We start from the raw sequence: 16,742 nt of genomic DNA, 5'->3' as shown, positions 1-16,742 counted from the left end.
TCTAATAAAGGTTTATTTACTGGAGAAATGGTTCAGCATTCTACCTGTGCCTGAGTGTGTCCAAAGTGCCAATGGATCACACTTCACAGTGAGCACAGTGCAAGACTGGGTGCAAGGAGAATGAATTAAAGGAATGTTCCCTACCCCATATTATCCTCTGGCTAATGGTGTAGCTGAACAGACCAATGGTCTTAGTAAAAGACATGCTGATAGCTCAAGGCACAGCTGGGCTCACAGTTGGCAGAAGCAGTTTCTACTGTCAGCAACTGATGAGGAATATATGGAAGACCCAAAATTCAATCATTTAGTCCCATGGAACTAGTGATGGCTACTGCCCATGGACCTGATGGACAGAGGAGTGAATCCCTACCACAGATATAGACAGCCCAACCTGTACTAGTGAAGATACTGTGCCTTGGCATTGTGCACATGATATTGGCAAAACCCAGAGGCTTCAATGCCTGGGAAGTCTTGGATGGGATTGGGATTGGGCAGGAACAGCAATGGAGAGGTTGAGGAGAGTGAGGAGCAAAGTTGTCCATTCAATGTCAGACGTGAAAGACAGATTTCCCTGCAGGTGCAGATGTCCTGGTGAGATAGCCTGGGTCAGTGTCACTTGGTGAATTATCATCTCTGCTCTGAACTGAAAGCTAACAGAATATTCTACCTCTGATATGAAATAAATAATAAAGGAGCTTTGTGAGGAGCACTTTGAAATGCTGAAGAAAACTGCAAAGACACAAATAGCTCTTAGGACACTTGGGGATCATTGCCTGAACCTCACACACTGAGAGGAGACTGAAGGAATCTGCTCAAGAAGTCAGAAGAAAAACAAAGAGTGCCTTGAAGTATTAATTGGCCTCACTGAGGGCCGTTAGCAACAAAGCCTCCCAGGGGTGGTTAGAGAAGCTCAATGGAGGCCATGATTGAAGGCAGACAAAGGCAAAGTGCAGCTGAACAAACCCTGGCCTTGGTTTAGGAAAGAGAAAGGCCAAGCTCTGACCCTCAGGGCTTGGAAAGGCAGATCCTGAGAGCCTCCAACTAAAACTTCCTCTCAGCAGCCATGGTGGCAGAAGCTGCTGCCAGAAGGAAGAGGATCAAGACCTTGTCCCTGTTGAGCCTTTCAGCCCTGCCAGAGCCCTTGGCCATCCCTCCTGCAGGCTGTGCTACCCTGTCCCATGCCTGCAGTTCTTTCCCTTCAGGCTGTTGACATCCATCTGGCTTCCCCAGGCAGCTCTCCCCCTGACATTTCCACACCTTCACTCAGGGCTCTCCACTCTTCCTGCCTGTTCCTTGACACACAAAGGATCCCCAGATTCTTTCTGGGTCATCTCTTGCACCACAGCTCTACACTTTGAGTGACATTTTTTTGTCCTGACCTCCACTCTGAACCTTTAAGTTGCACTTTCTGAAGGCTTCCTTCTGTGTCCACAACCAAGAAAAGTTCCATTGCCTGACATCCCCCTTCAAGCAGGTGCACATTACCCCTGAGCCTTCACTTCACCAGGCTAAAGATGCTTGGCAGCTTCAGGTTCTCTATAGAGTCTCCAAACTCCATCCAGGCAGATTTCCTGTAGAGCTTCTGCAGTACCTCTCCATTCCTCCAGACTAAGGAACTCCCCAGCCAGACACCAATATTGCAGATGTGGTCCCAGCAGTGCTGAGTGCATGGGGAGGACAACCTCTGTGTCTGGGTGGCCACACTCCTCCTACCACAGGCCAGCTGCACTTGGCCTTCTTCGCTCTGCTCCGGCTCTGCTCCATCCCAGGCCATTGGCAATGGTCCCTGCCAGAGGCCTCTCTGCCTGGGCACAGAGCAGAACCTCCAGCTGCAAAGCAATAATCAAGGCACCTCCCTGCTGCAGCCTCTCAGTTTAGCAGTCCCCAGCCCAGCCCTGGGCCTGCTGCTGGCCAATGATACACAAGGGTTGGATTTTACAGTGACTTCACATTCACCTCCTGGCCATGTGCCTCCTCCTGTCCTAGTTGCTCCTCAGCCATCCCTGATGTCCCAATGCTGGCACAAGGCCTCAGCCTGCTTCTGGCCTGGCAGCTGAGCAGGCACAAGAAACCTCTGCAGGGCCTTCCAAGACAGGTCCCTGCTGCTGCCTCTCAGCTTCTCCAGCAGCCACAGCCAAGCCCTGTCCCTGCTGCTATCCCCTCAGGCCCTCAGGTGGCAGGAAGATGACAGCCCACCTCCAAGGCTCTTCCTGCAGGGGCCACCAGCTGCTTAGGGACAGGGAGTCACATAAGTCCCTTGCCCACCACATGCCTTCTCTTGCCTGCTGGGGCCTCTGGCAGCTGGGAGGCTAAAAGCGCAGAGGCCATGCAGGAGTCAGGGGCAGCCCTCTCAGCTGCTGCATCAAGAAGTGACCTCCCAGTCCCTTTGCTGCCCTCTTCCTGCTGCTGCCCTATCAGCTGCTGAGCCAGCAGTGACCTCCCAGCCCCTTCCCAGCCTTGTGGCTGCTGCTGTGTAGGAGATCCTGAGGCACAGCTGAGCTGCCAACGGTATTGTTACCCATCTGCTCCTGTTGTTTGTGAGCTGTTCAGCCACAGACCACCTCCTGCTCACGAGGCTGCTCTGAGAGCTCCCAGCCCCTGCCCTGTGCCAGGGGCCAAGCAGAATCCCTCAAGAGTGGGAGGGGATGCAGGTGAGGAGTCAGAGCAGAGGCTGGAGGACTGGGGCTGAGGTGTCAATATTGGGGCTGAGGGCTCAGATCTGTCCTTCAAGTCTGTGGCTCAGGCCAAGGCTGAGGAGAGGCTTTGGTGTCCTGCTGAGGGTGCTACATAGGGCTGAGGGGAGAACCAGCTCTGAGTTGCACAGCTTGGGCTGGGGATCTGTTGAGGGTTGGGGTAAAGGGCAAGGCCTCAATGCCAAGGGTAAGGGCCTGGACCAGTGTGAACAATGATTACAAAGTCAGGGTCAGAGGTAGGTGTGGGAGAGGCTGAGGTGGGAGGGGTGAGTTGAGGGATGAGTTCACTGCCTGTGGGTTAGAGCACAGGACTGGTTTCAGGGGAGGAGCAGGGATGGTGGGGACTGATTAGAGTGTGAGGGGTCCAGGCTGTACTGGGAGGCAATCATAGGATGGAGCTTTTATTGGGACAAGGCCTAATGTGTATTTGGATGGATTAAAGGGATCCTGTTTGGACTCGGGGCAGGGCCCAGACTGTACTGGGAGGGCATGAGGGTGTGCAGTTTGTACTGAAATGGATACATTCAGTACTGGGAAGGGAGCCAGGGGATACATTATGTGCTGGGATGGGACAAGAGCATAGAGGAAGAAGACAATATGAGGTAGCGTTTACAGGGATGAGACCACATCTGTACTGGGAGGGGATAAAGGACTAATATTTGGGCTAAGTCTATAGTGGAAGGGGGTCAGGGTATCCAGTTTGGACTCTGAGTAGGTGCGGCATGTAATGGGAGGGGCTTGGGGTATGAAGGCATGAGGAGACCTCCTGTTCTGATGGCAGTGCTGCTCTGGAGCACAGCTCTCTCCCACAAGCAGCCCTGGACTCTCCCTGGCTACAGTCCCAGCACTGCCACACAGCAGCAGCACAGTGCCCAAGCTGCCAGAGCACTCAGGGCTTGCCCCAGCACAGCGGCTCAGCAGGAGAGGCTGGAAGGGAAGAAAGAGCAACTGAGGGCAGCCCAAGCTCTGGGGCTCCCTGGCACTGCTGCTGTGCTGGGACTCTGCTCCTCCACCTCTGCACACAGGCACTGCCCTGTAGCTCCACAGAAGCCTTGGAGGAAGGGACTCAGAGAAACAACTCCTTGCAGTGTCCTTTCTTGTGTTGACCACACAGGGAGCACAGCTCCTCATGTCTGCAGCCCCTGGGTCACACCAGACAGGACAACACTGAAGCAGAAATGGTATGAAGAAAGACATTTATGTGGGAACAACATTCTCACAAGGGGAACAGCACCAGCAGCAGCCAGAACTCGAGCAGCCAGGCTGGGCTTGCACTGAGTGACATCAGAACTGCTCTGCTGGGGAAGACAGAGCGTTTATTGCTTCTGAAAGCATCCAGGGATCAATTTGCTCAGGGCAGCTTTCAGCTCCTGGTTCCTCAGGCTGTAGATGAGAGGGTTCACTGCTGGAGGCACCACTGAGTACACAACTGAGACCCCCAGGTCCAGGGATGGGGAGGAGAAGGAGGAGGGCTTCAGATAGGCAAAGAAGCCAGTGCTGATAAACAGGGAGACCACAGCCAGGTGAGGGAGGCAGGTGGCAAAGGCTTTGTGGCGTCCCTGCTGAGAGGGGATCCTCAGCACTGCCCTGAAGATCTCCACATAGGACACTACAATGAACACAAAACAGACAAAGACTAAGGAGACACCAATGACAATTACCCAAATTTCCCTGAGGTAGGATGTGGAGCAGGAGAGCTTGAGGATCTGGGGCACTTCACAGAAGAGCTGCGCCACAGTATTGGCCTGGCAGAGGGGCAGGGAAAATGTATTGGCTGTGTACAGCAGAGCATTGAGAGCCCCACAGGCCCATGCAGCTGCTGCCATGTGGAGACAAACTCTGCTGCCCAGGAGGGTCTCATAGTGCAGGGGTCTGCAGATGGCAATGTAGCGATCGTAAGACATGGTGGTGAGGAGAAAATACTCTGCTGACATTAGGAAGATGAAAAAGAAGAACTGGAGAACACATCCTGTGTAGGAGATATCCCTGATGTCCCTCAGGGAATTGTCCATGGATTTGGGGACAGTGGTGGAGATGGCACCCAGGTCAAGGAGGGCGAGGTTGAGGAGGAAGAAGTACATGGGGGTGTGGAGGTGGTGGTCCCAGGCTATGGTGGTGATGATGAGGCCATTGCCCAGCAGGGCAGCCAGGTAGATGACCAGGAAGAGGCAGAAGTGCAGGAGCTGCAGCTGCCTTGTGCCTGAGAATGGCAGGAGGAGGAAGTGTGTGATGGAGCTGCTGTTGGCCATCTGCTGCCTCTGGCCATGGAGACCTGTCCAAGAAGGGAAAGGCAGTGACAAGTCAGAGCGCACTTCTCTGAGAGCAATGATTGCAGTGCTCATAGAACACCTCCCCGCTGAGCTTCAGGAGGAATGGATCAGCTCATTACCCATCACTACCAACTAATTTCAGAGTTCATCAGAGCTTCAAGTGCAGCAGGGACCCAGAATTGCCATGAAGATTCCTCTGGAGTCAGAACAGAAAGTGACCAAGAGCCCAATCCCAGGAAATAAGAGTCCCAGGGAACAGGAGTCCCATGGCGAGGTGGAGAAATAGGGAACAGCTCTGCAGTACTACAGAGACAGTGAAGGGAAGAGAGAAAAGCAGAGGAGCTGGGGATGAAGCCTTCTCCTTACCCAACTCTGATCACTGCTGCTCACAGGATGGAAGTGAAGGGCTTTGGTCCTCCTTCTGTGTGCACACTCCAGGAGCCTTCAGCTGAGCATCAGCTGCTGAGATGGAGATGCCTCCAGGAGCTACAGCTGTAGTGTCCTGCACCCACAGCCTCATTGTGTCAGTGACTGCAGTGACTTCTCCTCCAGTGAGCTCTCAGTCACCCTCCCAGTCCTGGCGACCTTGAAGCTCTCTCTGCCTTCCTCATATCTCTGAGATCCTCTGGCAGTGTCCTCAGCCCTGCTGTTCAGAGGAGCTGCTCCTGGCCAGAGCTGTCTCCTTCAGCACTGCCTGCTTGTCAGCAGCTCCCTCCAGCCCAGGAGTGCGGCCCAATTGGGCAGCAGAGGACCAGCCCATGGTGTTTTAATACCTGCTTGGTTGGCTTTTGGTGCCCTGTAAACCTGAGGGACTGAGAGGAAGCTGATGAAACCTCTGCAGAAGTCAAAGTCAGATTCAAACTCTGTAGTTTCTTCTACTCCTAATGGGTCCCAGTGAAGCATACTGGGAAGGTGTCCCCAGGGTCTGGTTAGAGCAGAAGGAGAGAGTGGATGCAAGGAGGCACTGAAGCATCTCCAGGCTGTGGTGAGAGCAGAGAACTGAGGCAGTGCTGACAGGTCAGGACAAGCAGCTTCAAGGTGGTTCTACAGCTGAGGAAACCTGGAGGGAATTCCTTGATCCAAAGGGCCAAGCCCTGACCCCCAGCCCCTGGCAAGGCAGATCCTGTCCCTCACCTGTGGTTCTGAGCTAAGCTGGTTGCAGTGGGGAGTGAGGGTGAGCAGTGAGCAGGGTAGGACCTTGTCAGGTTTTGCTGTGGTTTGCTGCCGAAAAGTAACAAAATGTACCTTTAAAAATATCCTTTACCAGATGCTTTTTGCAATTAAAAACCTCTCCAATTAGCTGCAGAAACCTTGGCAATAATTAGAGTTTCAGCATTATTTAATGAGCCCCATGGAGTATTTGGGGCTGATTACATCATCCTGAGGTACTGCCAGGAGACTCTGCCAAGGTACTGCCAAGAAGCTTCTCAAGAAGTCCAAGTCAGAAGAAAACTCCAAAGTACCTTGAAGCACTGATTGGCCTCACTGAGGCTTGTTACTGACAAAGGCTCCCCAGGGACTCGTTAGAGCAGCTTGTTAGAGGCCAGGATTGCAGGGAGACAAAGGCAAAGTACAAGGGAGAAAAACTTGCCTTTGTTCTAGGAAGCAGAAAGGCCAAGCCCTGAGCACTGCCCTTGGAATAGAAGAACCTGAAAGCCTCAAAGCCAAGTTTCTCCTCACAGGCCTTGGTGGCAGAGGCAACTGCCAGAGCCAAGGGGACAAAGATCTTGGTCCTGTTAGGCCTCTCAGCTTGACAGAACCCTTGGCCTTCCCTACTGCAGCCTGTCCTACACTGTCCCATGCCTGCTGCTCTTTCCCTTCAATAGCTGGGATGAATGCACAAAGAGATTTCAGAAGACAAATTAAGTCTACACAGCCTCTGAAGTGCAAACCCCTCCAAGAACAACCCTAGCAGAGTGAACAGAAGATGAAGTTTCAGCAAGTGAGGCATATGTAAGATGCCATCTACCAGCACAGGGACAATAAACTACTGGCTGAAAACAGCAAATAGAATCACTAACAGTCTTAGAAGCTGGTAGAAGTGTCACAGACTCACAGAAACATTCAGGTTGCAAAAGACTCTCAGGATCACCAAGTCCAACCCAGAACCCTACTCTACAAGGGTCACTCATGAATCGTATCTCCAAGCATCACATCCAAACCACCTTTAAATACATCCAGGGTTGGGGACTCCCCCACCTCCCTGGGCAGCACATTCCAGTCCCTGACCACTCTTTCAGTGACAAAAAATATTTCATACTGTCCACTCCAAGCCTCCCCTGTTGCAGCTTGAGGCTGTTCCCTCTTGTTCTGTTGCTAATTACCTGTAAGAAGGGATCAACATCAACGTTTCTTCATGATATCCTTTCAGGCACCTATAGAGAGTCACAAGATGTTCCCTCAGCCTTCATCAGTCACTCTTCATCAGAATTTATTCTCCAGGCCGTTCCCCAGCTTCCCTGCCCTCCTCTGCACTGGCTCCAGCATCTCCACATCTCTCTTGGATTGTGGTGCCCAAAACTGGACACAACACTTGAGCTGTGGCCTCACCAGAGCGGAGTACCAGGGGACAATCAGAATACAGTAGATCGCATTACTCCTGAGATTCCAGTCACAGCCTTAGACTACTATCCAGCAAGGATGTTTGAAATCAGGATGACACAGGGGTATCAGGCAATACCTTACAGCCAATATATATCTGCACATTGGCCACAGCAACCCCATGCAGTGCCAGAGGCTGGGGTCTGAGTGGCTGGAGAGTGGCCAGGCAGAGAGGGACCTGGGGGTACTCGGGTACTGCTTCTCAGTCTCTGAGATTCATGGACTCGGCACCAAAGCCACTGGGCTGATCCTCTGCTGCTGAGCCATGCCAGGCTCCTGGGCTGGAGGGAGCAGCTGGCAAGCAGGCAGCGCTGCAGGAGACAGCTCTGGCCAGGAGCAGCTCCTCTGCACAGCACAGCAGGGCTGAGGACACTGCCAGAGGATCTCAGGAAGATGAGGAACGCAGAGAGAGCTTCAAGTCTGTCTGGACTGGGAGGGTGGCTGAGAGCTCACTGGAGGAGAAGTCACTGCAGTCACTGACACAGTGAGGCCAATCAGTCTTAGACTACTATCCAGCAAGGATGTTTTAAACCAGGATGACACAGGGGTACCAGGCAATGCCTAACAGCCAATATGTGACCGGTTTAGGCTACACAGATCAGTAGGTCAGTGAGAATGAAACTTTAAATTTTAGCTTTAGTTTAGTTTGAGTCTCAGTCTGCTTTTCTCAGTCAGTCTGTCTGTTTCAGTCACAGAATCACAGTATCAGCAAGGTTGGAAGGGACCTCAAAGATCATCAAGTCCAACCTATCACCCTAGACCTCATGACTAGACCATGGCACCGAGTGCCACATCCAATCCCCTCTTGAACACATCCAGGGATGGTGACTCCATCTGCCTGGACAACTGCTTCTCTCTCTGTGCTTGGCTGACCTTCAGCTAATGAGATAAGAAATTAATTCTTTTGCTTTCTTCCCTTAGCATGGGCTTTGAACTGACAGAATTTCCCCAATAATTCCTTCCTCTCTCTCTAACCCTTTTTGGGAAAAAAAAGAGGAAAGGGGAAAAGGAGTTTCTGGGGGGACCCTCCTCGATGGAGGTTTTCCTGTGTCACATTCTTTGCTGTATACCTTTGTTTATACTGTAAATACTGTATATTGTGTATATATTCATCACATTTCATTCTGCCTGTCAACATAGCTCTTTTCCATCTGCTCCTCCGACTGACTCAGCCATGGTTTTTGTGTATGTGGTGTATTCTCCACCACACGATATATATCTGCACGTTGGCCACAGCAACCCCAGGCAGAGCTATAGGCTGGGGGCAGAGTGGCTGGAGAGCAGTCAGGCAGAGAGGGACTTGGGGGTACTGGTTGATGGTAGGCTGAACATGAACCAGCAGTGTGCCCAGGTGGGCAAGAAGGCCAATGGCATCCCAGACTGCATCAGGAACAGTGTGGCCAGCAGGAGCAGGGAGGTCATTCTGCCCCTGTACACTGCACTGGTTAGGCCGCACCTTGAGTCCTGTGTCCAGTTCTGGGCCCTTCAGTTTAGGAAGGATTTTGACTTGCTGGAGCGTGTCCAGTGAAGGGCAATAAAGTTGGTGAGGGGTCTGGAGCACAGCCCTATGAGAAGACTGAGGGAGCTGGGGTTGCTTAGCCTGGAGAAGAGGAGACTCAGGGGTGATCTTATTGCTGTCTACAACTACCTTAAGGCAGGTTGTAGACAGGCAGAGGTTGGTCTCTTCTCCCAGGCAGCCAGTACCAGAAAAAGAGGACACAGTCTTAGGCTGCACCAGGAGAGGTTTAGGCTGGATGTTAGGAGGAAGTTCTACACAGAGAGAGTGATTGCCCATTGGAATGGGCTGCCCGAGGAGGTGGTGGGGTCACCATCACTGGAGGTGTTCAGGAGGAGACTTAATAGGTTTCTTGGTTGCATGGTTTAGTTGATTAGGTGGTGTTGTGTGGTGGGGTGGAAGGGTAAGGCCAAGAAGCCTCCTCCCTTCCCCCTTGTAAGGTAAAGGGAAAGAAAATTGAAGGGAAAGGAAAAAAAAACTCACAAGCTGAATTAGCAAAGCAGTGGAGCTATATATTTACAAAGCAATGTAGGGTATGCAGGGGAATATATACAAATTTACAATATCTACAATATATACAAAGATATACAATAAAGTAACACAGAAATGAGAGTAACCCCCCTTGCCGAGGGGTTCCCCACCTCCGCTCTCCCCTCTCTCCCCCTCTTTCCCCAGAGTAGGTCAGAAAAGGGAGAAAGAAGAAAGAAGTTAAAAGCAGTTTTGTGTTAATTGGAAGCAGTTAATACAGGCCTTATCAAGTTTGTCAGTTTGAAGGCCGGAGCCTTGGCAGAAAGCCCAGCACAGAAAGCTGCTGCCTGAAGAAGAGGCGGAAGCAAGACTGAAGATAGAGTGCCAGAGTGCCCAGGATAGTCCTCCTGCACTCCCAGTTCAGAAGGTGATTCCTCCCACTCTTCCAATGATATTAGTTTAGATTATTCTTTCCGTTTACTAACTTCCGTCCACCATATTCCCTCACACACAGCCTCAAACGGTCACAGTCCACCCCTTCTAAACAATTTCATTGGCCGTTCATACTGTCCATCCAATCCACAACGATATTTACAGTTCGTGAGTAAAGTTCATACTCCCTTCCGGCTATGCTCAGATGTAGATGATTCAAAAGTCCAAGAAAATCAGAAAATAAGAAAAATGGAAAACAGTTCATTTCTTTGCCGACGAAGCAAAGAAAAGGGAAACAGTGATTCTCAGGGTCTCTTAGTTGACTCAGGGCTCTCAGGGATCTCAGGGTTCGTGCACCGTAGATTCCTCGTTGATTTCTTTCTTTGGACGCGATGTAGCTGTACAGCAGTTCAAAATTAACCTCTTTCAGCTAAAGTTAAATTTCTCTGTGGAATACACTGAATTTTACCATTTTCTTGCATTACCCAATAAGTGTGACCCGGACCTTCAGCTGAAACCACCCCTCGGACAGGTTTAGCCTCTCCTGAGGGTGAAAATACCCAAACAGTTTTACCTAACAGATTCTTTTCTCTAACAACAGGAACTCTATCACCTTCCACTTTCCGTAGCAAATCTGAATGTGCAGGTCCAGCTCGGTTCACTGAACCTCTACTATTTACCAGCCAGGTTGCTTGTGCTAAATGTTTTTCCCAGTTTTTCAAAGACCCACCCCCCATGGCTTTGAGAGTGGTCTTCAACAAAATGTTGTAGCGTTCAATCTTCCCTGAAGCTGGTGCATAGTAGGGAATGTGGAATATCCATTCAATTCCGTGCTCTTTTGCCCAGCTCTTTACAAGGTTGTTCTTGAAATGAGTTCCGTTGTCTGACTCAATCCTCTCTGGAGTTCCATGTCTCCACAGGATCTGTCTCTCCAGACCGAGAATGGTGTTGCGTGCAGTTGCATGTGGAACTGGATAAGTTTCCAACCATCCAGTGTTTGCCTCTACCATAGTAAGCACGTATTGCTTACCAGAACGAGAACGTGGTAGAGTGATGTAGTCAATCTGCCAAGCTTCACCATACTTGTACTTGGACCATCTGTCACCATACCACAAGGGCTTAAGTCGTTTTGCCTGCTTAATAGCAGCACAAATGTCACAGTCATGGATGACTTGTGTGATAGCATCCATGGAAATGTCTATGGATCTGTCACGAGCCCATTGGTATGTTGCATCTCTGCCTTGATGTCCTGACGAATCGTGAGCCCACCAAGCTAAGAATATCTCACCTCGGTGTTTCCAGTTGAGATCAAGATTAGAGTCCATGTCTACTTGAGAAACTCTTGCAGCTAGATCTGCCTGATGGTTGTGTTGCTGTTCCTCAGTAGCTTTGCTCTTAGGAATGTGAGCATCGATGTGTCTCACTTTCACTGGAATTCTCTCGATTCGATCAGCAATGTCCTGCCACAGGTTGGCTGCCCAAATGGGTTTTCCTTTCCTCTGCCAACCACTCTTCTTCCAGTTCTTTAGCCAGCCCCATAGAGCATTGGCTACCATCCATGAGTCGGTGTAGAGATAAAGCTTTGGCCATCTCTCACGTTCAGCTACGTCGAGAGCTAGCTGGACAGCTTTTACCTCTGCGAACTGACTGGATTCTCCTTCTCCATCCTTCGCCTCTGCAACTCGGCGTGTTGGACTCCACACTGCAGACTTCCACCTTCGCTTGTTTCCAACAAGACGACAGGAACCGTCTGTGAACAAAGCATATTTCTTTTCATCATCAGAAAGGTCATTGTAAGGAGGAGCTTCCTCAGCACGAGTTACTTTCTCCTCTGGAGGTTTAGCACAGTTGATGCCTTCAGGCCAACTTGAGATCACCTCCACTAGACCAAGTCTTTCAAGATTTCCCATTCGAGCTCTCTGTGTTATCAGAGCCATCCACTTAGACCATGTTGAGTCTGTGGCATGATGTGGTGTGGAGCCTTTGCCTTTGAACATCCAATTCAAAACTGGTAATCTGGGAGCTAGAAGAAGTTGTGATTCAGTTCCAATCACTTCAGAAGATGCTTTTACTCCTTCATAGGCAGCTAAAATTTCTTTCTCTGTTGGAGTATAATTAGCCTCTGAACCTCTGTAACCTCGACTCCAGAAACCAAGAGGTCGTCCACGTGTCTCACCTGGAGCTTTTTGCCACAAGCACCAGGTTGGACCATTGTCACTTGCAGCCGTGTACAAAATGTTCTTAATGTCTGGACCATCTCGGACAGGTCCCAGACCCATTGCTTGAACTACCTCTTGCTTTATTTGGTCAAAGGCTGCTTGTTGTTCAGGTCCCCAGTGGAAATGGTTTCTCTTTCGAGTCACATCATACAGAGGTTTCACAATCTGACTGTATCCAGGAATGTGCAGTCTCCAAAATCCCACTATCCCCAAGAAACGTAGGGTCTCTTGCTTGTTTGTGGGATTTGCCATGGTAGAGACTCTATTTACCACATCCACTGGAATGTGTCGACGTCCATCCTGCCACCGCACTCCCAGAAATTGAATCTCTGTGGTAGGTCCTTTCACCTTGTCTCGCTTGATGGCAAAACCTGCATTCAGAAGAATGTCAATGATTTTGTTACCTTTCTTGAAGACTTCCTCAGCAGTTTTACCCCAGACGATGATATCATCGATGAACTGGATGTGTTCTGGAGCACCGCCTTTCTCCAGAGCATCGTGGATCACTGCATGACAGATGCTTGAGCTGTGGATCCAGCCCATTGGCAGTCTGTTGAAAGTGTACTGGATTCCTCTCCAGGTGAAAGCCAACTGAGGCCTGCATTCCTCTGCTATGGGAATAGAGAAAAATGCATTAGCAATGTCTATGGTAGCATACCATTTGGCCTCTTTGGATTCCAGCTCATACTGTAGCTCCATCATGTCTGGTACTGCTGCACTCATAGGTGGTGTCACTTCATTTAGGGCTCGGTAGTCCACTGTCAGACGCCAGTCTCCATTCTGCTTCCGCACAGGCCACACTGGACTGTTGAAAGGTGAATGAGTTTTGCTGATGACTTTCTGACTCTCCAACTGACGAATCAGATTCTGAATGGGCAACAAAGAGTCACGGTTGGTTCTGTATTGTCTGTGATGCACAGTCTGAGAAGCAACCGGCAATTTAATGTCCTGTATCTTATGTTGTCCCACAACTGCAGATTCATCAGAAAGCTCAGGTCTAGCAGACAGCTTCAATTTTTGTCCATCAATTTCTATAGAAGCTACTCCAAAAGCCCATTTGTAACCTCGAGGGTCTTTGAAACGCCCTTCTGTCAGAAAATCAATTCCCAAAATACAAGGTGCGTCAGGTCCGGTCACAACTGTATGCTTCCTCCATTGTTTACCAGTTAAACTTATATTAACCTCTACCTTACTTAACTCTTGAGATCCACCAGTGACTCCCAGAATAGTTATAGACTCCGATCCCTGATAATTTGATGGTATTATAGTGCACTGAGCTCCTGTGTCAACCAAGGCCCTGTACTTCCGAAATTGTGAAGTGCCAGGCCACTGGATGTACACATCCCAATAGATTCTATTATCTCTGTTATCCCTCTCCTCCCCCTGGCGGGAGGCAGGGCACCCCTAGTTATGAGGAACATGCGCACATGTGCATTGCACATAGTTTGCAGGGTTATAACTTTGCATGTTATAACTGGAGCCACTGTTGGAGCCATTAGAGTTGTTCTGGGGAACTGTGGAAGTAACAGCTACCCTTCTGGTATTGCTACCTCAGGTTCTGCCACTTTGCAGTTCTCTCAGTCTCCTGAAAAGATTAGAAGTTGGTTGGCCATCCCAGCGGTTCATGTTCTCACCAAACTGATCACGCAGAGTTATCCAAATAGTTCTACGTGATTGCCTTGGTGGTCTGTTTTGGAACGACCTGTTTTGGAATGACCTGTTTTGGAATGACCTGTTTTGGAATGACCTCCTTGGAGGACGTGTATTCCTCACAGATGAAACTTGTACCCACCTGGAGGAAGAATTTAAATTATCCCTTTGTGCCAATTGGGATATGGAATTTCTAAATTCATCTTTTAACACTCTTATGCAATTCTGTATATCACCAGACATAGTTTTAATGGCCGAAACCAAAGAACCACGTGTCATGCTATCCTCCAATTGTCTCATTTGATCACTGAATTGGCCAACCGTAGGAGAAGCTCCACCATAACTTCTTGACACAATTCTGCTTGCCAGAATGTTTGCATAATTAGAAGGAGCAGGTTTGATGATCTTTTTAGCCAGACCAATACCCACAGGAATGTCATCAGGATTCAGAGTTTCATGTTCACCACAGAGTAGCTCTCTAACAGCAAATTCTCTCAAGCGCTTAATTCCCTCATCTATGGTAGTCCAGGGTTTAGGGATCCATGGAAGATCATCTCGGGAAGGGTATCTCAGGTACCTGGGTGTACCCCCAGGTGGGGATGGGATGTTCTTGGGTATGTTCTGGGATCTCTCTCTTTTGTCACGGTGCTTGTGGTTCTCTGTACAACTTTCATTGCTGATTTTATTGTTTTTTTGTTTAAACTTTCCATCACTTTTGCAATCCCTTTGTCTGAGTCATTATTTCTGCCCATGGTGGGGAGGGGTCTGCCCCAACCCATTACAGTAAGGACATTGATCAGTGGAGCATGATCATTCCCTTTCAAAGAAGGGCAGAGGCATGGATCCCAGTGAATATGACAAGAGGGTGGGAGAGTGAGAATGGATTGGATCATGTTCTCAGGCTATTAGACCAGGGACTAAAAGATTCTGGACAAAGGACAAAAAGATTTGTGGGATGCTTAATGTTTGCTATAATATCAGCTGTGATAATATTAGCATCCCCAGCTGCTTCAGTTACAGCTCTGACAAAGGCATACAAACTGTGGACACAGTGAGAACTTTATTAACCAATGTGACAAATGATTTACAGCTGCAGGAAGCTATAGATGAGGAAATAATGGCAAGGTTATGCATGCTTGAGGCCAGTGTTGTTTGGTTAGGAGACCAACAAGCTGCCTTGCAGACCCATATAATGCTGCAGTGTGATGGGAATATCACAAGCAGGAAATGTGTGTAACATTCTTGTCTTGGAGTGACTCTCAGCATGATTGGAACTCACTCAGGTCACATTTACAAGGGGCCTTTGATAGCTCCTTGAAACATAATGTCCAAACATTGAAGCATCAGCTGGAACTGCAATTAGCAAATACACAACAGGTGAGGATGGATTCAACATGGCAAGCACTGAACAAAGGTCTCAGCTGCTTGAATCCAAACAATTGGTTCTCAGGTCTGAATCTACAAGTGTGGGTTAGAGGTGAAATCCTTGTGGTGATTGGCATTGTAATTGTAGTGTTCATGGTGTTTGTAATCATAGCTTTTCGGAACAGGAGGATGGTCAGGATACAAGTGATGGCTGCTGGTTTAAACCATATAAAAATGGGGAGTTGTGGCAAAGCAGAAAGTATCTATGGAAGGTTTCAGGACAAGAAAGAACAACAGGCTGCTTATACTGGAAGGCTGGCCTGGTGATAAAGAAGAGCTAACTACGGTAAACAACCTGAAATGCGAGACAGGAGGACACTTGCCTCCATGCTGGAGAAGCTTAACCTGATATGGGATGAAGATAACAATGGACAGCTGCATATCAAAGGAGAAAATTCAATGAGCAGCAGTGGTGCAAGAATGTCAGGGAGTTGCTTAGCCTGCTGGATTTTTCCTGTATAAACTGCTTGTTCTGTGCCAATAAACAATTCCTGCTCCACCAACTGGGAGTCTGTGCAGGCTTTCAGACAGAGAATCTGAGGGACCTGGGCTACTTCAGACTGGTGAATGTGGTTCAGAGCACTGCCATAGCAGTGTGCACATGGCTGAAGGGTGGTTTCAGAGAGGATGGAGCTCTCCTTGGGTGTGTTACGAGACCAAAACCTCCACAAAGTGCAGCTTGAAAGGTTCAGAGTGGAGAAGAGGCCAAAGAAATGTCCCTGAAAGGGCAGAGCTGCTATGCATGAGGCCATCCAGAGGTGTTGGGAAATAACAGGGAGAGCTGAGACAGCTCAGGGAAGGGATGGAAATGGCAGGGGGAGAGCTGAGACAGCTCAGGGAAGGGATGGAAGTGGCAGGGGCAGAGCTGGGTTGGGAAGAAAGATTGGTGTCAGCAGCCTAAAGGGAAAGAGCTGCAGGCATGGGACAATGTAGGAGAGGCTGCAGTAGGGATGGCCAAGGGCTCTGGCAAGGCTGAGAGGCCAAACAGGACCAACGTCTTTGTGCCCTTGGCTCTGGCAGTTGCCTCTGCCACCAAGGCCTGTGAGGAGAAACTTTGCTTTGAGGCTTTGAGGTTCTTCTATTGCAAGGGCAGTGGTCAGGGCTTGGCCTTTCTGCTTCCTAGACCAAAGGCAAGTTTTTCTGCCCTGTACTTTGCTTTTGTCTCCCTGCAATCCTGGCCTCTAACAAGCTGCTCTAACGAGTCCCTGGGGAGCCTTTGTCAGTAACAAGCCTCAGTGAGGCCAATCAGTGCTTCAAGGTACTTTGGAGTTTCCTTCTGCCTTGGACTTCTTGAGAGGCTTCTTGGTAGTACCTTGGCAGAGTCTCCTAGCAGTACCTAAGGATGATGTAATCAGCCCCAAATACTCCATGGGGCTCATTAAATACTGCTGAAGCTCTTATTATTGCCAAGGTTTCTGCAGATAATTGGAGAGGATTTCATTGCACAAAGCATCTGATAAAAATTATT

General features: G+C 49.5%; 2 protein-coding genes across 2 annotated transcripts in view; one reads left to right on the top strand and one right to left on the bottom strand.

Moving 5' to 3' along the window:
• Nucleotides 1–16,742, top strand: part of LOC137457881 (zinc finger protein 850-like) — a gene marked incomplete at its 5' end in the record, with an annotated part of 203,219 nt that overhangs the window by 16,501 nt on the left and 169,976 nt on the right. The gene's annotated exons all lie outside the window — the stretch shown is intronic.
• On the bottom strand, nt 4,040–4,942 carry LOC137457885 (olfactory receptor 14J1-like; the record flags this gene model as incomplete). The annotated part of the gene is made up of 1 exon (XM_068169629.1): nt 4,040–4,942. A coding segment is annotated over exon 1 (903 nt), but the record flags the coding sequence as incomplete, so codon positions are not given.

This window comes from Melanerpes formicivorus, unplaced genomic scaffold (assembly GCF_026170545.1).
Source record: "Melanerpes formicivorus ecotype bairdi unplaced genomic scaffold, bMelFor1.0.p_v2 SCAF_206, whole genome shotgun sequence".
Lineage (NCBI taxonomy): Eukaryota > Metazoa > Chordata > Aves > Piciformes > Picidae > Melanerpes > Melanerpes formicivorus.
This window is presented reverse-complemented; position numbering and strand designations above follow the sequence as displayed.